Raw genomic sequence first — 27,302 nt, forward strand, 5'->3', positions numbered from 1 at the left:
AAAATCTGGGGTCTAAATCACTAGCATGCTGTGCACTAGAAGTTCCTTAATACACAGTGACCTACTATGCTTTGGAACAAAAGTAGGTCACTGCACACTAGGGAACATTCATTGCACAGCAGCAAGGTCCACATGGACAGCTAGTGTGCAGCACTCTGGAGTGGTGTAGAATTTACAGCTAACTTGCACGTAGTGTTTCTGTAGACGTGCCTTGCTTGGCTATCTCTGTCTCTCTACTGGATATGTTATTCATTTAGATTATATTCTAACGACAAGTAGTCACTACTGGGAAAATTTTCACAAAGTGACCTTCAATTGTATGTGCACAGAACTGCATAAACAATTACTATACCCTCATATACAAGTTGAGTAGTTAGACATCTATTCAGTTTGTGTAGAGATGCAGTTATTGTGCTTGCAACCAGATGTGTATAATCTGTAAACAAACGAGTCAGAGATCAGATTAAGATCACTAAAACTGTTGTCCTTTCAGCATTGCTATTTCTGTGCCACTTCAACAAGGTAATTAGTTCGAGGAGCAAGAGACTGCATCAATACAGATACAGTTGGGCTCATGCTGAAAGCAATAAATCATCTAAAGAGATAAGAAAAATCATTTCATTACTTACAAATGAAAAAGATGATGTGATTTAAAGAGTCACCCTTGAAACACACTAGCAGAATTCCTATGATCCATCATCCACAATAAAATGCATTATTTAAGAGCTATTTGACAGCAGGCAAGATGAAATATTTCTCTTTAATGCCAAAAAAAGGTTTGCATATATACTGTAAACAAATGAAGTTATTTTTTCATACACACACTAGTTTGTTTTATATTAAAGGTATTTTCTGTAAAACAATGGGGACACCATCCACCTTTCCACCATCAGCCTTTCCCCTTTCCAGTCATGCATCTTTGCCTGTCTCAGGTTTCTCGTTCTGCATGTTTCAAAGGCCACATTAAGTTTAACACTGTCTGCATCTCAAGCACCTCTTTTTCTCAATTTCTCAACTTCTGATCCCATTAGAGCTGGGCTCATTATTCACTGAAAATTTCCCTTCTTTCTTGCTGATTTTTATTAATTGGCTATTGTTCAAAGCACACTACCTATATTTATGGCTTTTCTGGGGGGGGATCATCACTATGGCATCACGATGCCTAGCCAGCTTGGAGAATTTAGGCCCAGAAGTTAAGTGACTTCCCCAAAGACACCCAGGAAGTCTGTGGCAGAGCTAGGAGCTGAAACCAGGTCTCCCAAGTCCTAGTCCAGAGCCTCCACCAGAAGAATGCCCATCCTCTTGTTTATTTAAAAGTGTTTTTGAAAGATGATGGGTTTAACATCATCCACCACCTTGCTGATGTTTTTCAGCATGCTCTGGAGGGCGCACTGGAAGGATGAGAGAAGACTTCAGTCTCTATGGTTCCATTCAATCCTTGGCATCTCAGGCTTGCCAGGACAGCAGCTGGAAGTGCACAAACAAATCACTGTCTCACAAGAACAAGAAATCCAAAATATACAGTTTCTCAGCCAAATCCTGGCATTATAAGACTACAGAAGCCCTTCCAGTGAACTGATCATCACTCACCTTAAAGTAGGTGGTAGGTAGAGGAGAGCAAGATTTGGTGGTCTGTCAGTTTTGCCTGTCTTTATGCTACCATATATAGGCATAAAAAGAAAATGCTAAAAGGCATTCCCTGCAAGAAATAGCTAACATTTAGACTGAACTTCTCCTTTATTTTCATCCTCTCTGAAGGTGAGGAAGGAGAACATTCTGTGTGAAACCCAAAGAAGATGGGACACAGAGGGGTATGTGGATTATTGAGGTTAGGGTCAGACAGACTCATAAGAAAGAATCCCCCATTTTGTCCCTCGTATCTGCACCCAGCGCCTATCAATTGACATTAATAAAAGAGGAAATCTCACTCACCATTATGTTATCTATGTAATGTTATTTCACAGAAGCATTTTAGACTGAACAGAAATAGAAGAACAATTCAAGCTAGCCCTGCTCACTGACAGAGCAGCAAGTGCATTATTGTGCTGTTAACAATAGACTCTGCACTGGAGAAAATTCTCATTCCTAGGGTGCAAAGAAGTTTTACAATTACTCAGGAAGCCCTAACTTGTACCCACTTGCCCAGGCCCTTGTATAACCTTTGTTCATTAGCATCTTTAGACTCAGGCAACAACTGAAAAATCTCAGTTTGTGCCAAGGACATTAAGACTGATGATTCGGAACAAAATGAATCACTTCCAGTCCATTTTCGGATTTCAGAACCTTTTATCAAAGACTATCCAGAGTTTTACCTGCCTAAAAGTTGTTAATCTAGTCTCTATTTTAATACTGTATCTTATGGCTCCTCCAGAACAAGTCAAATGTGCTCCCATTGTGGAGCTGATTCTGCAGTAAATTAACATACTCCCACAGCTGTACATGTCCCTACTGATCTCATTAATGATACCAATGGGACTACAAACACCTTCTGCATTAGAACCACACTAGGCAAGCGGTGTGAATTAGTATCTGTCAAACTGAAAATCAGTACTTTTGTATTTTCCCCCCAAATTCCCCACCTCTTAATTGCCTGTAGCATTCTTAGAGGGAAAGCTAGTCAAAAGCTGTATTAAAGGAAATCTCTCCTTTTTGCCATCAGGTCCTGGAGCAGACTGGGAAGCCTATCCCGTTTTATGCTCCTGTTACAAGATGTTGACTCAACACAGCCTCAGGGAGGTACGTCATCTGCTATTAAAATACTGATCCATCCATCAAAGCCAAAATAAGGCCGATGTGCAGCATTCAAATGAAAGTGAGATTGAGAAGAGAGTGTCACCACTTCTCAACTAAAGCAGGAAATTTTTTTTTCTTGTTATGAAAGGCAGAACTCCCATTAAACTCAAATTGTTCAGACTTCTCGCCCCTTTCTCTTCTCTGCCCCAAACGACCACTCTACCATTTCTAACCTGCCATTTTTCTCAACTCCTCCATCCTTCTGAAGGAGGGTGGTGGGGTCTGAGGTTAGATCATAGGTGGTCCTGAGTCTTCCAATATCATCAATAGTGTTTTGGAGAAAGAGCTGATGATTGCTACTGAAAGAAAAAAAGCCAATAGAAATTAAATGCAATATTTCTCTGCTAGTGAATTTGAGCCCCTTTATAAGAAATGTGATTTCATTGCAGAAGTACCTGATAATTTATTTTTATAGCAGATTTCTATATTTGCAAGGTTTAGCTTTGTAAAATTCTCCAGTTTCACAGAACAATTTAAACAGAGCTATTTAAAAAACAGTGTGCACTATCCAGATGAACCCAAAGAACTCCAAGAACTTTTGTTCAGGAAATACATACATCCAGCTGCTCAGACATAAAAGCAGACTCATTATTTGTAAATTTTGTATTTATTATAACAAAAGTTATGACATGTTCATTTGTGCATTCTGCTTTAATATAACTCTTGGTATGTAAATGATCTACAGTAAAGGAGCTCTATACAATCATGCTGGTTGTGGCAGCAATAAGGAACACAAATAAAATGTGCCTGTAAAAGTAAAAGGAAGAAAAACAGAGACCAGAAAAAAAGAGGCTGTTTTCTATGGTTTAAGAACCACCAAAATTTGTAGGTAATTTATACAGCCACTCAGTATGACAACCATGGCCCAAAGAGACAAGAAAACAAAAGTCAGTTCAGGTTGTGTCCTTATGCCAAAACTACAAAACATTTTAAGCATCACTATACAACACAGATCTATTTACAGTAATTTCCCAATCAACTGTTCTCTCAGAGAAAATTAGTGAATCTCAGTGACTTAAGTCATCTGAAAGAGTAAAGCAACTCCTAGGAGTTAGTCTCCATATTCTACAAATGTCTGTCATTTTCAAGACCAAAAAAGCCTTTTTCTTTCTCAAAGAAATACAGTATTACAATATTACTTAATCATTTAGCACTGGCATACTGCCCTGCTTTCCAAACAAACAAAAAAATGAGCCATTTAAAAAAAAATTACATCATCATGTCTCTCTGCAATATATTAAACCTTTTATTTTTTACACTTGATATGTTAAGGGGAAAGTTAACTAGTTTAAATCTTATTGGTAAATCTCTAGAACAATGTCAGTTGATATTAAAACTAACAAACAGAAAGAGAAGCTGCAGTTATCTGTAGTGGCAGGGTAAGGAAAACAAAATGTAGTAAAACCCCTGCAGTAATGTGAGCCCTATTTGGGTCCTGCACTCATGTCTTCTTGTTCGTTAGTTTATTTTTGAACAGTATGCAGACAGGGTCATAGTGGTGTATCGTAATAGTCTGGCAGCTGATCCATCTGATACTGCCGCTGCTGCTGTTGTTGTTGTTGTTCCTGGTGTTGTTTCATAATCTCCTTGACCTCTTCTTCAAGCTCTGGTGGGATGATGAATTGGTCATCTGGATCTGGCTGAGCTGGGGCTGCAAAGTAGCCCCCAGTTTTTCTGAGAGGTGCATCAGTTGCTACTTCAATCAAGTTATGGCTCCTTTCCTGAGGAGCCACAGAACCATTGCCCCGTCGGCGCCCAATTGTACCAGTGCTGGAGTAATCTGCTTTCCTGGAAAGGCCCGTTTCATCCTCATTCGCGCTAATGACAATGCCTTCGTCGCTGGCTTCCACAGGCACTTGGAGCAACTGCTTCTCCTTTGCTCGGCTGCAGTGGATGTCCACCTCCACTTCCACCTGGCTGCCATTGGTAAAGACACCCTCAATTGGCTCCTCGTCATCACTGTCAAGGCCATTGTCAGAGAAGGCGCTCGAGAAGGTGGCGCTGGACAACTGCCTTTGGAAAGAATTGGACAGGCAGACTGGGTGAAGCATGCAGCGCTGTTCATTGGGGTATGCTGGGCTGTTCTCATTCATGGCTACCTGAGGGGGCTCATCAGAGGCTGTGGACCCCACCTCGCTGCTCATTTCAGAGGTGGAGATCTCGCTGCTAATCTCAGAGGCCATGCCGCTGCTGGAAGATGGCATTCCCAAAGCATCCGTAGGTCTGTCTTTAATGACTACATTGACTGACTGGGGAAAGATGCCTGGGCTGGGAGGCGGGACTCCATTAAGTTCACAGCAGCAAAAGCTGTCCTCCGTCACATTGAGCTGAACCACCACCGCACTGATGCTGTCGTTGTAGCCGTAGCTCTGGGCCAAAGTGCAAAGCTTCTTTGCAGCCGCCAGTGGTTCAGGGACATTTCTGACCGCTTCCACCACCTCCTCGATGGAGAGGCTGTCCCACAATCCCTTGCTACCCAGAATGAAGAACTCATCCTGCGGAGTCAAGGTAATGGACTGGACATGAGGGCGGGGCACTACGTTTGGGTGAAGGAAGGTGTATCCCAAGATTCTTGTGGAATCTGTCACGCCATTTACTTTACCATCCTGAAATTTAAAAAAAAAAAAGAGGACACGAAGTTGAGACTATACAAAGACAAAAATGCCTAGTATTTACATCTTACAAGCATTTTAGAAATGTCTATCTTCACAACATCCTGTGTGGCAGCTACACATCCCATCCATTTTATAGATAAGGAGCCAGAGTGATGAAGTTTTTTGGGGAAAAACAGATGTAGTCTCATCATATGATAACACTATTCATTTTACTAGTATCTCTGGAGGATGTTGAACAGAAGCTAATGAAGCTAGACATTTTAAAATCAGCAAGTCCAGATAACTTGCATCCAAGAATTTTGAGAGCTGGCTGAGAAGCTCATGGGACTGTTAATGTTGATTTTCCATAAACCTTGGAGCACTGGGAAAGTTCCAGATGACTGGAAGAAAGCTAATAATGTGCCAATTTTTAAAAGGGTAAACAGGATGACCCTGATAATTACAGACCTGTCAGCCTGACATGAATCCTGGGCAAGATAATGGAGTGGCTGATATGGGACTTTATTAATAAAGAATTAAAGGAGGGTAATGTAAATAATGCAAATCAAGATGGGATAATGGAAAATAGATCCTATCAAATTAACCTACTATCTTTTTTTGATGAAATGATAAGTTTGGGAGATATGGTAATAGTGTTCTCATAATATCCCAGACTCTGTAAAGTCTTTGACATGGCATTGCACCACATTAAATGGATTAAAAACTGGCTAGATGATTGGTCTAAAAATGTAACTGAAAATGGGGAATCATCATCACGTGAATGTGTTTCCAGTGGGATCGCGTAGGGATTGGTTCTTGGCACTATGCTATTTAACATTTTTATCAATTACCTAAAAGAAAAATGGATAGTTTGCAGATGACACAAAAATGGGAGGGGGGGGAAGAGAGAGAGAGAGACAGGTAAGTAATGAAGACAAGTCACTGATTCAGAGAAATCTGGATCAGCTGATGAACTGGGCATAAGCAAACAATATACATTTTAATACAGCTAAATGTAAATGTATACATCTAGGAACAAAGAGTGTAGGCCATACTTATATGATGGGGGACTCTATCCTGGAAAGCAGTGACTCTGAAAAATATGTGGTAGATAATCAGTTGACCATGAGCTCCCTACGTGAAGCTGTGGCCAAAAGAGCTAATGCAATCCCGGGATCAAGAACCAAGGGAATCTCGAGTGGAAGCAGAGGGGTAATTTTTCCTCTAATATTTGGCACTTGTGCGACCATTGCTGGAATATAGTGTCCAGTTTGGGTGCCCACAATTCAAGGATACTGATAAACTGGAGAGGGTTCAAAGAAGAGCCATGAGACTGATTGAAGGACTAGAACACATGCCTTATAGTAATCGAGGTCTTTGAGTCTATCTATTTAGCTTAACAAAGAGAAAGTTGAGGGGTGACTTCATTATCATTTGTAAGTATCAACAAGGGGAACAAATATTTAACAATGGACTCTTCAACCTAGCAGAGAAAGGGAAAACACAATCCAATGGCTGGAAGTTGAGCTAGAGAGTTTCAGACCGGAAATAAGGTGCAAAATTTTGACCGTGAAAGTAATTAACCACTGGAACAACGGTCGTGGTGGATTCTCCATCACTGACAAGTTTTAATCAAGATTGGATGTTTTTCTAAATATGCTCTAGGAATTATTTTGGGGAAGTTCTATGGCCTGAATTATACAGGAGAAGAAATTAGATCACAGTGATCCCTTCTGGCCTTAGACTCTATGAAGTGTCTTGCAAACGGCTACTCTGAGTCAGTGCAAGCACTGGATTAGGACTCGCGACTTCATGGCTCCCAGTCTCATGCTTTGCTCACTACACCATCCTGTCTCAGTGGACTTAATACAAGTTACAGTTATGGTGTCACATATACACAGGTCTGTCTCTAATACCCAAGAGGCTACTTGACAACATAATGGAGCATGTGATTGGGCGCATAAAAAACGTAATGCTTTGGCTTGAGGCCCCCTGCAGAAACATTTCCCTGGTATGCACAATCACAATCCGCAGTAGAAGCCTGGCTGCTGCCCCTACAAGGCTGGGCCTGGCTCCCCACTCCACGCATTGCGACGCGGCTTGTGGGGTAGCAACACCACTCAGGTTTGGCCCCATGGTCCCTCCATGGTGAGAGCGGCTGTGGGACCAACCCTGAGTGGCACAAATGGGGTTGCAGAACCTTCTTCTTTGGGGGTCCTCTCAACCTGGGGGCCCAGGGAAAAAACAGCCCTTTTACCACCCCACCATCCCCAAAACCCCTGCAAATGGTACACACTGTGCATAAAGGTGTGGGGGTCACTGCTCTGGCTAATGGCTCATGCAGCTACTGTCTTATAAGCCAGTCAGATCTGTCCCTCCACTTAAGGTATTTTATCTTGTGTATGACCCTCTCTGCCCCCACAAGTCCATATTGAACAATGACTATAGGATCACAGTTATGGCTTCTCTCCTGCAGCTATACATTATTTATCTCAGCTCAGCCCTTTGAAAGGTACAATTTAAAAATATTCTTTAAATTATAAATTCAAGTCAAATACAGCAGAGTACAAGTCTGTTTTTCAATCAGCTGAGCTGTAGTGAAATGTTTTACATGCTCCAATTACTTACTACACTTCCTCTTAGATACAACATTTCCCAAGGGGAGGAGGAGTAATATCGGAGTGGGAAAACACCATTAAAAATGTGTATTTAAGAAATAAATCCCATGTACATTCAAATCCCAAGATTCTGGCTTGGTTAGAATCTGAGCTGGCACGGTAAGGAGAGCAAGCATCTCAAGTGTTGTTGTGTTTGGTTTCCTGCCAGTCTTGCCAGGGATAACTGCAACCCTGCTAATTTAGAGAACCACGAAGGCAATGATTTATAATCATTTGGTCCAACTGATGCCAGCAATGGCCACTACAGAACAAATAACCAAAGGAAAGTTAATGAAGATGAGGAAAAGGTAGGCCTTTAAAGTGCCTCAGAACATAAAAACCTCTTTGGCCTGTAGGGTTCCATATTCTAAATAAACCTGACAGAATTGATAAGCCATCCAAGTGTGTGAAATTGGTGAATCATTTTAAGATTTAAAGCAGGAATTCACTTCTCCTTCACAAAGGGACTTTCTGACAGCTCCCTGGTTATCTACAGTATGTGATGGAGCGTCTCGCTTCAGGCATGTCACATTTTAGATTCTAATCCCCCATCACCTTTGCTTGGCAGGTTTAACAGATCTATGCACGTACAGCAGTAGGCTGAGCATCACATTCTTAAGTAGGGATGTAGCAGACTAAAAAGAAAAGGACGGGCTTCTCTCTCTCTTTCTGCTTTCGATCAGTTCCCTACATGTATGTTCTGTGTCAGCTATCTGCCCTCTGGGTCTGTATCTTCCAAGGGAGGAAACTGGTTCTCTACTCTTTCAGCCGCTCACTCAACCTCCAATCTGTGGGTGAGCACAGACAGGATTCCCTGTGCAGAAGCTGCAGTCTCTCTCCTACAGAGCTGCCTGCCACAGCACAAGCCCATAGCTGGCACAATACATTCTGTCGTGAGACAGAAAAATGAGCCAGCTGTCTGTCAGCATCCTGGCTGGTCAGACAGCAGGAAGGAGCAGAGAAAGTCTCTTATGGAAGAAAAGACATCACACTCCAAGTTCTCTCTCAGCGCTTTCCCACCCTACACAAAGGGGATGGGGGTCTTCATTCCTACTCCAGCAATTCCTCTTCCAGGTAGAAGGTTGTTTTCCTCATCTTCCCCTGTTTAAGACCACCATGCTCAGACCCTGGTAACTGAGTATCTCTGCAGAACAACAGCAACTAGACCATGTGATCAAACATACTGGAAGGGGAAGATGAAATTCCAGCACAGCTGCACCCGTCTTTAAGATACAGGTTATTATTTATATGATAAGGAAATGCGTTTGGTGTGTTGCTCAGAATTGTCTCTAGAGGAAGTTGCAGATTGTAACATTCCCTCCACCAGCACTACAGTTCTCTTACCTCTGTGATAATGGCCTTGTGCTGTTTAATCCTCTTTAGCTCTTCTTCACAACTCATCACATAAGACCTGGACAAAGGCAAAGGTTTTCCATTCCTACAGAGAACAGCTTGGCACTTCCCCACATTTGCTGAGGTTAATGTGAAGCATCCACCTGGGTCCGTGGGATCATGTTTTATATGGCAAAGGACAGCAGAGCCTCCAAGTTTTTGTCCAGCAGTTCCAAGTTTCCTGGAATGTAAACAAAGCAATACTTGCTGATTAACTGGAAAAGTTGCAAGTATTAAGTATTAAGAAGCTATTGAAAAACTAGAGGTAGAATCTAAAAATATAATAATTTATGAAAATGAAGCTTTAGTTTCCAAAGCTGCAATGTATTTTTTAAAGAGCTGGAATCAATGTTTTACTGCTTATTGCCACTCAGTTTTAAGTATTTAACCGTTGTTTTTCTGCACTTTCAGACTCCTAAAGCTCCACTGTAAAGCATCTATCACCATTAAAGTGATAGAAACAGTTATCGTTAAAAAACCCAAAACACTTTCCAGTTGTACTTGGACTCAAGATCACTAATTCAAAAACCTATTAGCACATCAGAAGTAATAACTTATCAGGCACATTTGAAGAATATTTTTAACTTGTCATGTTTTAGAAGGCCTTGGCTAAAGTTCACTGACAAAACCTGTTGCAAACGAACATACAAAGTATTGTCTTGCTCATATTAAAACTAAACTACTTTTTATGACATTTCGCAATTTAATTTCTGGTTGTGTTTAACAATTTTTCCATCTCTCCCTCTGCATGGGCTTCTAAACCTATTTAACTTTCTTTGCAATAACTGAACAACTACATTACAGAACGTTCCAAGCTTTCTTGGCTCTTTTGTTTTAACGAAGATCAGAACTTTGATATAGAACCCTGAGGTGATAATACTCAAATTCAGTTTTCCAAGATCTGATGTAGGTTAGCATTTTACCACCTCAGGAATGTTTGAGAAATAGAAATATTGTCCTAATCCTCCATAAATGGATACATGCAACTAGAACCATTACCATTTCTGGGTTCTACGAAACGTTGATTAGCCTATTCTTTGAGACACGTGTAAAGAACTATCTTTTTGCAGAAAAACTAAGTTTCCTTGAAATTATAGTACAGGGATGGGCAAGGACATCTATTAGGTACTTTCCCTGCCTCATACCTAGGATTCTAATCATACTGCAGGATTCACTTCCAACACCGGTCGGAGTGAGGCAATATCCCCAGCAATGATAAAAATGGGGAGGCGCAGTATTACAGAAGCAACGGACCAAGCCCCCCTTTTTCCCCTGTGTACAGTTGATTCAGTTTGATCTTATTGCTCTTGCTTCCTGAAAAGATCCAATTCTTATGTCAGGAAGAGACTGTCTGACAAATATTAAGAAGCCCTCACACAATGGAATCCATAGCCCTGCAGTGTGGACTATGGGGGTCACAGCGTGCACGGAAGAGTTGCACTGTAACTGCCCCGTGTAGACCTGGCTAGCACAAACTAGAAGGGGCCTAGTTCACGTTTACACAGTCCTTTACCATACACAGCCATTCACACCTCCGTAGTCCACACTGTGAGGCCGTGTAGTCAAGCCTATTTGCATGTCTTCTCCTTTGCTTTCCCTACCTCTTCCTTCCCTTTTGTCTGATCCTCTTCATTCAACTCTATTCCCCAAGGCACAGTCTCTTATACTGTCAACAGCAGCATACACTGGTTTTCAAATAACCAAAAATACCTACTACGTCATACTTCTAACACCATCTCTTTATGCCTGGCTCAAAGAATTCAATTTTACGGTTGGAAATATGCAGTTAAACCGTTAGAATGGATATCCTCAACAACAGTTTTGATGTTTATGATCATCTGAACTGGTGCAGAGGGACAGGCTGAAACATGCCGGGCTTTGCAAGTTGTAGGAGGGGGGATGTTTAAAGATGATCAGTCTCCGGAAAGAAAAGTCACATCACTATTTTAAATATTAGCAATTCTGAACAATGAGACTTTTAAGGAAATTAAGCACATCTTAGAAGAGAGAAGTTATTCATTCCTTGGTCATGAACAATTTAGGACATGTGTGCAACAACAGGTCACAATTAAAAAAAACAATCAAGAATGTGAAGTAACAAGCTAGCAAACAAAATCATTTAGAAAACAGTGGAAAAAACAGCTCTGGGATAGAAGCAAGTACGCTGACTGATCAGCGTATGGAGGAATATGACAAAAATTTAAGATCTGGGGTTAACCTCTGCATAACGATGAAAGTGTTGATCATGTATTCCTCTTCACTCTTTGTTTTTTGTAGCTCTTCTGCCAAGATATCACTCATTGTACACTGCAGAAGGTAGGGCACTTCCACGTTGCGATCACCATCAAAGACTCCATACAGAGCCTCCCTGTTGTCGCAGAAATTATTGGCTGAAAGAGCCGCCACACAGAGTCTAAGGAAAAAGAGAAAACCAGAAATGGGTTTTTAATAAGTAAGCATTTGTACCAGAACAACATTTTAACACTCCTCAATTTTTTTCCTCACTGTTCTGACTAGGATGTGCAGCTTGAAGGAAGATCAGATTATAATAAGCATCACAAACTTCCATGAGTTATCAAGTTTCACTTCAGATCCTGGTAGTGAACAACATAAGCAGCATTTATGGCACTGTTAAATTCTATGTAAAGAGAGCAACAAAGAGGTTGAAACAGAGACCCCTAATGATTTTTCAACTTTTCTGGCATGTGAAGTGCAGCCTTTATTTTTGTGACTTAAAAAAAAATTTGTAGTAAAAACCGAGAAAGCTATTGCACTGTTTACTCTTAAGTTTACCCATGAAAAGTGAGCATAGGAAGCTTAAAAGCAAGATTCTCCATACTGCCCCCTTGAACATGCTTCATCAAGGTATGGAAATAAGTGCCTTTAGGAGTGAGAGGGTAGTTCAGACCATATAAGATCTTGGCCTCTCTGTCGAGGCTGCCAACATGGGATAAGCAGTGACATGGGTTTTATGACGTGGATGCATGCCGACTGACAGCTGGAGTAAGTAAGACCAACTCAATAGCTGTCAGACAGTAATATTCAATCTACAAATTCACAAAGAAAAGCAGGTTTACACCTCCATTTCCACTAAGCTATCAGGGGTAAGGAGGAAGCCTTCCGACCCCTCAGGACCTGGTATAAACAATCCCATGGATTGTTTTGTGCTCTCTGACTCTAGCTTCTAAATGGTGTAGTGTTAAAAACAAGCACACACATAGAGGTCAGCAATTCACTGTTTGAGCAACTCCTGCTCACAGCACCACCGCTACAGCAAAGCCTTGGTAAGCTGGTCAACTCAAACTAACTTGGTACACCTAACCAGTCTTTATTCTTTTCAATACTTATTTCATATGCTGCATTGTGTAAATGGGTGGAGGGGGATGGAAATAGGATACCATAATTTAAATTGCCTTCATCCCTGTAGCCCCTTAGAGTTGTCATTGTTACTCTATGTGATAATCATTTTAGTTTGTTTATACATTTAATAGAATGCCAGGTACAAGCTTGCTGGCACTTGACTCAAGTGTTTGAAAACCTCAACTGGAAGTGCAAAAAGATTTGTAGAAGTTATTCATGGACCATTAAAGTGAGATGTATCATATAACCAGCAGCATACAAGCAGTTAACATGTCAGGTTCCTAAGATGTTATTTGTCAAGGGCTGCTTTAGTCATTAAAAAAGGACCAGCCAGTGGTGTAGGAATATGCACAGTTTAAGCCACTCCTCTTCCAGCAGCATCCCTGATATGCTTGGGAACATGCTTCAGCGAAAGATAAAGTGGCTTTTCAAAGAGCGGTGATGCATTTAAGCACCCGGGTCTTTTGCAAATACTGGAGTCTTATATAGACAAAATGCGCCAGTAACACTTGTATCTTAGCAACTCCTTTAACAAAGAAGAAATATGAGAGCCAGGCAGGGGCCTAGTTTACAGATATAAGTCATGCCATGGCCTCTGCTTTTGTGAGACAAATGTCCCCAACTAACTTTCTCCTAAAAAAAGTGTTTCTTTGTAGGGCCTTAAAAAAATAAAAATAAAAACCCCAAAAAAACAAAAACAAAACACACATGTGTTCTAGCAGCAGAACACCTCTGTGCTGATACCAAACCAGTACTGACTTGTTCTTAACTCCCGAAGCTTCAGTATAACCATGACTCCACACTGCTGGGGCTCCTGAAGCATCACCAGCTGACGGTTGGTCAATCTTGAAACAACGAATGTTGCTGCAATGAGAAGGGAAAAGAAAAAAGTCCAATAAATTAAAGCTTAAAGTCATTGCTATCTTAAAATTGTAAGGAAGCTTTTATTGTCCCAATTATCATAGTCACCTGCCACTTGCGGCACGTTGCACATACTCTAAGAAGACTACGTTTAAGAAAACGAGGCGTCCCCGTAAGGGGAAACGCTTACTAGAGTGCGCAGAATGTTATCTGTCAGAATACACACAGGAAAAGAACAAGCAATAAGCAGTCCAATGCAGATCTATTTCATTCCTGTTTGCGTTAACTTTGTCTTTTCTTTTCTCAGCTGTTTGAAACTTAACCTTCGCTCTGCAGAAAACACAAGCAGAATGTGCCACTGGCCTGAGAAGATATGGAGAGGAGCCATGGGGGAAAATCCTATCTAACTTATGGATTTTTTATCCATTTCCAGAATGAGATCTTTCTGCATTCGATTTTTACTGTATTAAAATGAATGCTCCCATATCACCACCATGTCCAGCTTCCCCCCGCCCCCACCTGAGCCAAAAGCTGATGATAGAGCAATGTTCTAAAACCTCTTATGAAAATGCCTAAAAGCTAATATGAGGATGCTCTCCCCCTGGGTGCCTTCAGGTGTGTGCTCTAGCTATAAGAATTGCCATTCTCTTCCCCCTCACTCTAGAGTGGTAGCTTTTACTTAGGGTATTAGATCCCTCCTCCCTCTGATTAATTATCAGTGTAAACTCTGGTCCTAATTTCAAACATCTGAAATGGTATGCAGCACAATTCAGCTTTTAAAAGGGGCCAACCCCATCTGTTCATACCCATCTTTTAATACTACTACTGTATGTGGAGGAAAAAATCAGACCCCCTGTTGTTCTGCTCCATTGGCAGTTAAGCAAGTTCTCCACATAATGCTACATCTTCAAAGGCACCAGAGCCTTTCAGTGATACAAATGCATTATAAAAAGGACAAAAGGTTTGACTATTCATTCTATTTAAACGTGAATTTCTCCCTATTCAAACCCTCACTGCCTGTTAAAACTGTGAAACACTACGAAATTGTGTGTGCACAATCTGCATGGCCTTGGAACTCTTCCTCAAACAACTTAAATTAGGGCTGCTGTATCTGGATCAGAGTCTTTTCCTACACAAATAAATATAGAGGACATGCACTTCCCAGAGCACATTAAAAACAAATGAAAACTCCCCAAATGACGCTCAAACTACTGATGTTTACATATTAGTTTCTGGGTTCTATACTCTTCTAAGTGTCAAACAGAAGGAAAACTTAACATACTTCTAATATACCTGATAAGAATGGTCACTAATCAAGAAACAAAAAACAGACCTGTTTTAAAGCAATGCTACTTGCAGTTCTGTATAAACTATATGCAAATGCAATTTACAGCAGATACTGAAGTGGCTTGTGTACACTGCACTTGTTTTTTTAGGAAGCAGGAACTTGGATCCAAATGGATTTCTGAGAACTGAATTTCCCACCCTCTCACCCCTTTGGCACTGACAGAACAAGGACTCTCATGGCATTTAGCAGTAGCATTCAGTACCGGAGAAATTCCAACTCCCAGTCTCAAAGTTTCATAGGAAAAGAGGATCACTTCTTTAGAACTATTTGCATATTTCCTGTACATTATAAAAAACACTATTTTTGCAATATAGTAAGCCTCTATTGAAAAGCAATTAGGATTATCTTCTAGTGCATAAATACACCCAGAAAATAAAGCTAAGTAGGACAGTCATGACTAGACTTGAATTCAGAAACTATTAGTTTTATGCAAAACTTAATTTGGAGGGTTACATAAGACAGGGGAAAGTCTGCATTTTCATGCCCTATTTATTATCTCTTTTACCTTTGACCACATCTCACACTTGGAAAAGATTATACCAGATCTAGGCCTGTAGCAGTTTTGTTTTTCTAATTCTGTCCCTTTGGAGGCTCTTGTACACTCCAAGATGGCATTACTTCCCACCTAGGATCCGAAACTGGCCTTTTTTGGATCCTCCTCCCCACCCTTTTACCATTCCCCCTCCAGAGAGTTACTCCCTAGTGTGTTTAGTGACACTTTTATTGGTTGTGATCTGCTCAGAACAGAATTCTACTCCAGTCAGTGCCATCAGCACCTAGATCTACAAGAGACTTTCTTCAAGCAATGTGATCTTTTGTCACGAACCAAATCAATAAAATGAGGAATTTCACACATCTCCACTGCATCTCTGACAGCCAGCAGTGACTCCTTTGCATCTTCAGTAACTGGACAGAAGGCAAAGAATGGTCCTTCCTGCCAGCAAACCATCTATTAGACCAGTGCTACTCAGACTGACGCTTACAAGACGCAAGTGTCTCTTTAATGTGCTTCTTGTGGCTCTTTGCAACACATGCTATTAAAACACTGTGTGATTTAATTAAGTAATCTAAGATATTAACCAATCAGGATGCTTTTACTATTAATTTATCAACTTGCACTAAGTTATTTACTTATTTGCTATGAGGTGTGTGTGTGTGTGTGTGTGTGTGTGTGTGTGTGTGTGTGTGTGTGTGTGTGTGTGTGTGTGTGTGTGTGTGTGTGTGAGATCAACACAGGATATATTAAAAACTCTCATGGAGAGATCTGGGTCTTGTGATGCATTGTCAGAAGTACAGCATCAAGTCAAATGCAACCCACATTTGGCTCCTTTAATAATCTTAAAACCAGAAGACAAGTTTCCATGAAGTTTAAAAAACTAATACATCAGTGCAAAGAATTTGTAAATTAAGACATTTCTTTTGCATTTTTCCCAACTTAAAAACTGCAGCACTGTGGTAACCTGAAAGTGACAAGAAATTGATAAGGACTGTAGTAAAATTGTCTAGTCTGTTTTCATTGTCCAAACTGAGAAGCAGAAACTGAACAAACTACTTAAACAGTGAAAAGCAATTTAGATTAAGAATTCCTTCAATTTTAATATACTGAAGTTTTAGTGAAGATAAATAAATTTAAAATGAAGGGTCACTGGTGAAAATTTATCTTCCCCGGTGAACAATGTACCTTGCATTTAAGAGTGAGACTATCTGGTGATTACAGCAGAGGACTGAACGAGGATACTTGGGATCGATTCTTGGTTTTGCTAGACTGCTGACCTTGGGTAAACCATAAACTCTATGTCTCAGATTATTCATCTGTAAAATGAGGGTAACAGCTACCTCACATTGTTGGCAGAGTGCTTTCAGTAAAAGTGCTAAAATTACATTTCTACATGATTAGGTGTAGCACTTTTAGGACTAAAAATCAACATGCAATCTACATGGTAGTTCTCTATTGCACATACTGCACTCGTCATCCACACGTGGATTAGAGAGATTTGCCATTGTAATAGAATTACGCATAATTAAATTACCATCCTCAGAAGTCATCTGCAGAACAGACACATATTTCTGTACTGCTGTTGTGTTAAGGTAACTCCTAAAATAGAGAAGGATAAGTCTTCCTGTTCACTTGCCTTGTTCGCTGTATAATATTGACATTTATTTTCAACTATCAAACACTTGCCTTAAATTCCCATTTAACCTAGGTTACTGGTCTTAAATAATTATTCTCTGTTTAGTTTAATGCAATAAGGTACCAAGATTTAATTGTTAAAAGTTAACAAATTTAATGTGAACAAGCATCACTTGTGACAGGTGAAATTTAATAGTGCACTGTTTGTCTGAAAACTGTTTAAAGTAGAGTTACATAAACATTTGCTTAATCTTTAAAAAAAAATCTAAACTGTTCCCAGAACCAATTTGGTCTGTAAGTAGCTAACAGGCTGGAAGGATCAGGCAGGCAAAGAGACTCAGAGTTGGTGTAGCTAGCTCTGGCCTACTGGATGTTAAAGAATACAAGAGGCTTAAAGGCAGAACCACTATAACAGCTACACCTCCATCCCGAGGGGGAAACCCAGAACACTATGGAAGGAATCAATATAGGCTCAAAATAAATTGCTTATCCATGCGCCAACCCAATTATTTATGGTGGCACCTATAATGTGCTAGGTGCTTTCCAGACATTCAGTAAGGGATGATCCCTGTTCCAAAGAGCTCACGATAAAAGGACAGAAAGAACCCAAACAAGATAACTAAGCTTCACTGCAGGCAGTATGGCAGAAGTGGGTCTTTAAAAGCCACAAGTCTGGAGAGGGTAAGTACCACAGGAAAGTCATACAAAGCGGAGTCAAGTGGAAAGAAGCACAGGATTGTGACAAGAGAGACAGTGGGAGGACAAGGGAGAAAACCAATAGTTTCAAGGTATATGCATCTTAGTAATGGAATAAACTAATGTATTTTGTTGGGACCCAATGTACAGAGTGAAAAATTAGGTCAAATCAGCCCAATAGTAGTTAGAGCTGGTTTTGATTAGGAATGGTATTGATAGCAACTGTATTTGTGTGCGGGGAAAATAATTCTGTTTAGAGAAGCCTTAATTTTCTGAATTAACTACACATGTTGTCTTTCCCCCCCTCTGGCAATAAAAAGCTGTACTCCTTGAAAAGACACATATGTCTCACTTGTATACTGGGTTCTTGTCCCACGTGCCTTTGGAGTCATTCTGCCTCCTGCATTATTAAAAAGACATTTTACTTACTTCAGCAACTCTAGGGTTTTGTGATCCAGGACTAGTCTGGGGTTTCCGGTCAGGTCCAGTTCCTGTAGTTTTGGAGGCAGGTTTTCAGGTAATGTGATTTCACTCAGTTCATTGCAGCTCAGGTCCACACACTGCAGAAAGAAGTGGGAAAAGAGAGGGAGAGAACTTGGAGAAGGACTTGTAACTTTCTGGCTAAATTAAAAGTAAACATGCCTTATACATGACAATGACTAAATCCAAAATCTGCATCATCTATTTACATAAAGCTCTTTCTTACTAAACGCAGTAGGAAAATTCTTCTGTAATCTTCGAAGATATCACAGGACACCTGAAAATATGTTTGCGCCTCTCCCATTTCTTACTAGTCTTAATGTCTATCAACAAAGGTGGATTGATTTAAATTAGCAACCAGGAAACCATAATTTAAATACATTTTAAGTTTGTTTTGCATTTGTACTTTATTTTCATAAAGAGAAGTTGATTCTCACTGGTTTGTAACCATTAAAATTTGTTGATTTTAAATTAAGTATACCCTTTCCACTAAAAATGGTACTTTTTGCTGAATAGGATACACTATATCCATACACATTTAAGCAATTACATAGCCTAACATACAAGTTTCTTAATTTTTGTGTGTTTGTTAGAAAATGATGAATGATGCATTTCCTCTTTACTAAATTACTGTTTTATTTACTCGAGACTTGTGTTGAGCTCTACTTGAATGGAAACTGGAATTAAATTAAAATGCACAAAAACCGCATTTAAAAATTAGTATTAGTCAAATAAAACTACTTTAAGCATGCTGAATACATATGAAAAAAATTAAAATTTGTTTTGCATTTGAAACTAAGCAACATATAACAAAGGAAGTATTATCTGTATTAATTAACTGACGTGATAGTTTCTGATCACCATACCCTTCAAGATTTTAGAGCTAGCAGATCTTTTTCTCTCACACCTACTTTTCTTTCAGATTGGAAGAGGAAAACAAGTTTTCCTGCCTCCCAGTTGGTTTCTCAAATTTAAATGAACTAGATACTGAACTGAACTAGTTGAAAACTGAAATGAAAAAGATACTCTCTCCGTACCTGCAGAAGAGGCAACTGCTGTCAAAAGCTGGTTTAGCCCTTCAACAAACTCTGGTTCTAGGGGCTGAGCCAGTGACTTCTACTAGTTCAGTGGTTTGACTTTCTTTAAACTTCAGCAGCAAACATACTCTTTGTAATAATTTTTTTAAATTTAATATAAGCAATCAAGATTATAGTTTTTGGTTTCATGTAGGTTGTCAAAATTCCAAATAGGTTTATTTTAAAACAGAAAGATGGATTTAATTTAATTTAAATACAAAAATCCAATGTGGTTTTGTTTGTTTCTAATTTTTTTTAAAATCCACCCTGTGTTAAGGGTCTGATCTGCTGTTCATACATAAATGCTAGTATCCTAGCCATGCTTACTGTATACATCGGGGTAGGCAACCTATGGCATGAGTGCCGAAGGTAGCACGCGAGCTGATTTTCGGTGGCACTCACACTGCCCAGGTTCTGGCCACCAGTCGGGGGGGCTCTGTGTTTTAATTTAATTTTACATGAAGCTTCTTAAACATTTTAAAACCTTATTTACTTTACATACAACAATAGTTTAGTTATATAGTAGAGACTTATAGAAAGAGACCTTCTAAAAACGTTAAAATGTATTACCGGCACGTGAAACCTTAAATTAGAGTGAATAAATGAAGACACGGCACACCACTTCTGAAAGGTTGCCGACCCCGGTATACATCATATATTATGCTATTTTTAAAAAGATAGCGTTTGTTTAAAATTAAATGCATGTTAAACAGAGAAAAACTAATGACTCATGAAAAGAGGATGACTTCAAAACAATTGTTTGCCAATTAGCAGATAAAAGTAGGGTTACAATTTTCTATTTGCAGAAAACCGAATACCCTTGCCCTGCCTCTTCCCTGAGTGCCACCCCTCCCCCACATCGCTTGCTCTCCCCCACCCTCACTCACTCACTTTCACCAGGCTGGGGTGAGAACTCTGGCTGGGGGTGCGGGTTCTGAGGTGAGGCTAGACATGTGGGATTTGGGGTGCAGGAGGGGGCTCAGGGGTGGGCACGGGGTGGAAGTTCAGTAGGGGGTGCTGGCTCTGGGAGGGAGCTCAGGGCAAGGGTGCAGGCTCTGGGTGGCACTTACCTCAGGCTGCTCCCGGAAGCAGGAACATCTCCCTCTGGCTCCTAGGCGGAGGCATGGCCAGGCAGCTCCATGCACTGTCCTCACCCTAAGCGCCAGCTCCAAAGCTCCCACTGGCCAGGAACCGCAGCCAATGGGAGCTGCGAAGGCGGTACCTGCAGGCAGGAGCAGCTTGCAGAGCTGCCTGGCCATGCCTCCGCCGAGGAGCCAGAGGGAGATGCTGGCAGTTTCCTGGGAGCCACACAGAGCTGGGCAGGCACCCTGCTGTGGGCAGCCAACCAGACCTAACTGCCCAGTCAGCAGTGCTGACTGGAGCCACCAGGGTCCCTTTTCCACCAGGCGTTCCGGTCGAAAACTGGACACCTGGAAACCCTAGATAAAGGAAATAATAGATGCAACAGATCTGAACTTCAGTGGGGCACAAAAAAAAAATCTTACTTAGAGGAGTCAATTCAAACTGGCTTGGATATGAGCACTGACAAGGATTGAAAATTGGGTGGAAGATATTAAAATGAAGTGTTATAAATGGCAAAGTATTGTGTTGGGAGGAGGGGAATCAATATTAAACCTAGTTTTAATTAACATTGTTAAATATCTTGAAGACAAATATTAAATTTGTAGCTAGTTCTATATTGGGAAGCGGGGGCACCAATAAACACAGGGAGGGAAAAAACCCAAGAGAACAAAAATCAAGCAGGCAAAAAATCAAATTTGCTCAGGAAAAATAAAAGTCAATACATTTCTGAAAAATAATGCACAATGGGAGGGAAATGTTTGGAATCCAGGAAGTAGACAGCAAATTATACAGGCCAGTACAATATTTGGGCAAACCCCTGAATGCAGTTTGAGCAGAATACCCAGAAGCTTATCAATATGGATCCAGGAGGAACAGCATGGTCTTTGTGAGAAAGCACTGTAATATTTGTACCCTATTCTAGGAACCTGCATTGAGGTGTGTGGCAAAACAAAGCAACAAGAATGGTTAGTGGTCTGAAGGGGCTGACTTAAGAAATGATAAAAAACTAAATGCACATCTTTTAGCTAAAAGATGACTAAGAGGCAACATATAACTTCCATTTTCAGTGAGTAAAAGCAAGAAGAGCAAGATGGATAAAAATTATGAAAAGGAAAATTTAGGTTGAGTACCAGGCTAACTTTACTGAAAGTACACCTTATCTGTCAAATAATCTCCAAGGATAGCAGTGATAGCTCATGTCTGATCTAAAACACGCACAGTAGACAAGACGTTTGAGACTATACTGTAATGCCAATCTTGTACTGAAAAGGGATCAGATGGCCTAAAAAGTTCCCCCTCCCCTCTCCTTTCTTTAATTCTAGGATTTCGTTAATATAGTTTAAATTATGTACAGCTTAAATTGAATTCCTATTAAAAGTAATACTTCTAAAACCTGAAACCAGAGACTGCCTGATATGGAGATCTTAAAATCCAATGCCCAAATTCCAACTCTGCTGACATTATTTAAGCATAGGCGGATCGAACCAGAATTTGGATCCTTTGGATGAACAAAAATGGTGGAAATCTCAACACAACAGCTAATGTACTGAGATTTTTGTTTTTCCCCTCCCTACTATAGTTGGGGTCCTTCTGATTCATTGTAGTTTACTTTTCAGGAATTGATCCCTAGCAGGGCGGTCAATTAATTGCAGTTAACTCACACGATTAACTTAAAAAAATTAATCACGATTAATTGCACTTTTAATCGCACTGTTAAACAGAATCCCAATTGAAATTTATTAAATATTTTTGGATTTTTTTTACATTTTCAAATATATTGACTTCAATTACAACACAGAATACAAAGTGTACAGTGCTCACTTTATATTATTTTTATTACAAATATTAGCACTGCAAAAATGATAAACAAAAGATACAGTATTTTTCAATTCACCTCGTACAAGTTCTGTAGTGCAATCTCTATTGTGAACGTGCAACTTACAAAAGTAGATTTTTTTGTTACATAACAGTACTCAAAACCAAAACAGTGTAAAACTTGAGAGCCTACAAGTCCACTCAGTCCTACTTCTTGCGCAGCCAATCAAAGACAAATAAGTTTGTTTACATTTATGGGAGATAATGCTGACCGCTTCTTAATTACAATGTCACCTGAAAGCAAGAACAGGCGTTCGCATGGCACTGTCGTAGCTGGTGTCGCAAGATATTTATGTGCCAGATGCACTAAAGATTCATGTATTCCTTCTTGTTTCAGTGACCACATCAGAGGACATGCTTCCATGCTGATGACGCTCATTAAAAAAATAATGCATTAATTAAATTTGTGACTGATCTCCTTGGGAGAGAATTGTATGTCTTCTGTTTTACCCACATTCTGCCATATATTTCATATTATGGCAGTCTTGGTTGATGACCCAGAACATGTTTGTTTGTTTTAAGATCACTTTCACTGCAGATCTGACAAAACGCAAAGAAGGTAACAATGAGATTTTTAAGGATAGATACAGCACTCGACCCAAAGTTAATGAATCAGAAGTGCCTTCTAAAAATCTGAGAGGGACAAGGTGTGGAACATGCTTTCAGATGTCTTAAAAGAGCAAAACTCTAATGTGGAAACTACAGAACCCGAACCACTAAAAAAGAAAATCAATCTTCTGTTGGTGCCATCTGACTCAGATGATGAAAATGAACATGCATTGGTTTGCACTGTTTTGAATCGTTATCAAGCAGAACCCATCATCAGCATGGATGCATGTCCTCTGGAATGGTAGTTGAAGCATGAAGGGACATATGAATCTTTAGCACCTCTGGCACATAAATATCTTCTGATGTCGGCTCTGACAGTGCCATGCGAATGCCTGTTCTCACTTTCAGGTGACTTTGTAAACAAGAAGCAGCAGCGTTATCTCCTGGAAATGTAAACAAACTTGTTTGTCTGAGCGACTGGCTGAACAAGAAGTAGGACTGAGTGGACTTGCAGGCTCTAAAATTTTACATTGTTTTATTTCTGAATGTAGTGTTTTTTGTACATAATTCCACATTTGTAAGTTCAACTTTCATGATAAAGAGACTGCACTAAGGTACCTGTAATGGGGGAATTGAAAAATACTATTTCTTTTGTTTTTTTTTACAGTGCAAATATTTGTAATATAAAATAAAGATAAAGTGATCACTGTACATTTATTTTTTCTGTTGTAATTGAAATGAATATATTTGAAAATGTAGAAAACATCCACAAATATTTAAATAAATGGTATTCTATTATTGTTTAAAAGCGGGATTAATTTTTTTTAATCACTTGACAGACCTAAACCCTACTTATTACCACTCTGGCTTTTCAAGACCATGTCAACACACTTCCCTTTTATTCCATGCTCCTTTCAAGATTTAATGGAAAACAAAACCAAAACTATGAAGTCACAGGACTGTCTGAAGGTTATGACATAACTTTGATTTAGCTGGTTGTAGTGCTCTGACACTCCTAGCACCTATAAACATAGCAATGCCTTGTTGCAACAACTCTAATCCTTTGGCACCAACAGGCATAACTTTTCTTGCCATGCTAGGATGATTTTAAAAATTCTCTGCAGCCTTATCCCAAAGGATAACAAGGTGTTCAGTTAAATCTAGCTCTCACTCTACTCCATATACAAACAGAAAAGAACAAGTTTATAATTCCAATCATATCACAGATTTGGATTCCCTGATGTATCATTTTAATGCAAGAAGTATCAACCCAGCTTGTACAGCACCAAGATTACTCAAATATATATAGATTTCCACTCGATCAGGCAGAAATCTCCCTCCCCTCCAAAATTAGTTTAGGCAAAGTGGGGGGCAAAGAAGGATGAATCTTAAATACATTTGTTCCAAAGTATGAGAGATGAGTGTTCAGAGCACAAGTCATCCACGAACCTGGTAGTTCTGAGACTGCTCCTGCAGTTACTCAGCAGTTACTGACAGCGCTATTACTAGGAGTCACGTCTTGTCTGCAGCTCACGTGCACATTACAGTATCCCTAATTGTGGCTAAAGATGACTTTTTAGTGTGGGAGAGCTATTATAACTCAGAGAACAGCTATCAAAAGTTAAGATTCTCTTCTTCAAAAAGGTATTACTTGTAACAGATCTTCACTGATTCTTGGTCTTTATAGAGATATTCCAGAGTAAGTGAGACAAGGAGAAAACTTCACAATTGTCAAGTGTTCCAACAGCAACCATATAATAAAGTGATTCAACCAAAACAGTTATTTCTGGAAAGACACCCTGTAATTACAGCAGAAGAGTTAGATACTCTCAACCTAGAATATATACTGTGAACCCAGCAGGGTAAACCTGGACCCAGTCAAAAGGGTGAGTCAGTACAGCTGAACTTTGCTTAAATATGCGAGAACATATATCCCAGTTGGTTTGTCCCAGAAAGCAGAGCCATGTTGCTAGGAAATTACTCCTTTTTTTGTAAAAATTGTTTTCCAAGCTTACAAAATTCAAGGCAGATAGGAAAAAAATAAATTCTGCTCAGATATAAATTTTCTAAAGCATAAAACAACACATGGAAATTCCCATCAATTACATACAGGCAACACAGACCCTAAAGTTGGGGATCAACATGTCTCGTGTTGCTGGAGACATCATTCAGCACCCATTCTCTATCTCAGAGGTGGGCAAACTACAGCCACATCCGGCCCATGGGACCCTCCTGCCCGGCCCCTGAGCTTCTGCCCCAGGCAGTTCGCCCCCGGCCCCTCGCCTGCTGTTCCCCCTCCCCTGCAGCCTCAGTTCGCTCCGCCGGCAGCGCAATGCTCTGGGCGGCAGGACTGCGAATTCCCGGGGCACCGCAGCTGCAGAGCCCATCCTGACCCAGAGATCTGTGCTGCGCGGTGGCACGGCTGCTCCAGGCAGTGCGGTAAGGGGGTGGGGGTGGATAGAGGGCAGGGGAGTTCGGGGTAGTGGTCAGGGGGCGGGGGTGTGGATAGGGACCAGGGTGGTCAGAAGGCGGGGAACAGGGGGGTTGAATGGGGGCAGGGGTCCCGGGGGCAGTCAAGAATGAGAGGGGGGTTGGATGGCAGTGGACAATCAGGGGCAGGGGACCCGGGAGTGGTCAGGGGACAGGGAGAAGGGGTGGTTGGATGGTGTACAGGTTCCGAGGGCGGGGGGAGGAGGGGGAGTCAGGAATGACAGGAGGGGTTGGAGGGGGCAGTCAGGGGACAGGGAGGAGGGGGGATTGGATGGTGTAGGGGTTCTGGGGGGGGCAGTCAGGAATGAGAGGAGGGGTTGGAGGTGGTGGCAGGGGGCAGTCAGGGGCTGGGGTTCCAGGGACGGTCAGGGGACAGGGAGGAGGGGGGATTGGATGGTGTAGGGGTTCGGGGGGGGAGTCAGGAATGAGAGGAGGGGTTGGAGGTGGTGGCAGGGGGCAGTCAGGGGCCAGGGAGGAGGGGGCCCATCAGGGGGTGAGAAGCAAAAGGAGTCGGATGGGGGCGGGGCCGGGCCATGCCTGGCTGTTTGGGGAGGCACAGCCTCTGCTAACTGGCCTTCCATACAATTTTGGAAACCTGATGAGGCCTTCCGGCCAAAAAATTTGCTCCATCTACCCGTAGGACTACTATTCCCATAATTTAAAGGAGAAAAAATTAGCAAAAGTTGAAAACTCATTTTGTTTGGGTGGTTTTATGACGTGCACTGTACTCAGTCTCTGCTAAATCAAGGTACATACTTTCCTGTGTCCTGCTAGATAATGCTCTCCATCAGCTAATTGACACCCTGCTGAGGGCTGATCTGCACACAAAACGTGCACTGTCAGAGTAAGAGTTTAAGACTAGATCATCTAGTCTTACCATGTGTATATCACAGGCCATCAACACGGTCCAGCTCCTGTGCACTAAACCCAGCAACCAATTCAACTAAAGGTGTGATTCAAATTGATTTAATTCAATCAATGCAAACTTGTGTGACAACTTCCCTAAAATGATTTGCTTAAAAAAAATTGATAAACTAAGTTTAAATCAATTTACAATTGTCCACACAGCCCTTTAAATCAAATTAAACAGGAGTACTTGTGGCACCTTAAAGACTAACAAATTTATTGTAGCATGAGCTTTCGTGAGCTAAAGCTCACTTCTTCGGATGCATAGAATGGAACACACAGACAGGAGATATTTATACATACAGAGAACATGAAAAGGTGGAAGTATGCATACCAACAGGCAGAGTCTAATCAATTGAGATGAGCTATCGTTAGCAGGAGGAAAAAAAACTTTTTGAAGTGATAATTAAGATGGCCCATAGAAGGTGTGAGGAGAACTTAACATAGGGAAATAGATTCAATTGGTTGGGTCATTACACCAATTGAATCTATTTCCCTATGTTAAGTTCTCCTCACACCTTCTATGGGCCATCTTAATTATCACTTCAAAAAGTTTTTTTTCCTCCTGCTAACGATAGCTCATCTCAATTGATTAGACTCTGCCTGTTGGTATGCATACTTCCACCTTTTCATGTTCTCTGTATGTATAAATATCTCCTGTCTGTGTGTTCCATTCTATGCATCCGAAGAAGTGAGCTTTAGCTCACGAAAGCTCATGCTACAATAAATTTGTTAGTCTTTAAGGTGCCACAAGTACTCCTGTTTTTTTTGCGGATACAGACTAACACGGCTGCTACTCTGAAACCTGTCATTAAATCAAATTGTGCGTCAGGGACCTGTTTTTTGCCATCCTTGTGAAAATTCATTCAATTGTGGCCAATTTATAAGCCTCTGGAAAAATAGTTCACACATACTCAGAGAATTTTGATTTTAGCTTCTAAAATCTCCAGAGATTCCATCCTAACTAAGCGTGCTCCATCCCATGCTCAAAGCTCCTGTTGCTGACCCAAA

General features: G+C 40.7%; 1 protein-coding gene across 1 annotated transcript in view; it reads right to left on the reverse strand.

The window, feature by feature from the left end:
* Positions 1-3,381: 3,381 nt before the first annotated feature.
* PHLPP1 (PH domain and leucine rich repeat protein phosphatase 1) overlaps positions 3,382-27,302 on the reverse strand; it is a 225,997-nt gene continuing 202,076 nt past the window's right edge. The window contains exons 13-17 of the mRNA XM_045005499.1: positions 18,262-18,392; positions 13,556-13,660; positions 11,655-11,849; positions 9,389-9,617; positions 3,382-5,399 (exon numbers count right to left, since the gene is read on the reverse strand). Coding sequence (XP_044861434.1) covers positions 4,284-5,399; positions 9,389-9,617; positions 11,655-11,849; positions 13,556-13,660; positions 18,262-18,392 — 1,776 coding nt within the window. The 3' untranslated portion in view covers positions 3,382-4,283. The remainder of the gene's footprint in view (positions 5,400-9,388; positions 9,618-11,654; positions 11,850-13,555; positions 13,661-18,261; positions 18,393-27,302) is intronic.

Source organism: Mauremys mutica, chromosome 2 (assembly GCF_020497125.1).
Source record: "Mauremys mutica isolate MM-2020 ecotype Southern chromosome 2, ASM2049712v1, whole genome shotgun sequence".
Classification (NCBI taxonomy): Eukaryota; Metazoa; Chordata; order Testudines; family Geoemydidae; genus Mauremys; species Mauremys mutica.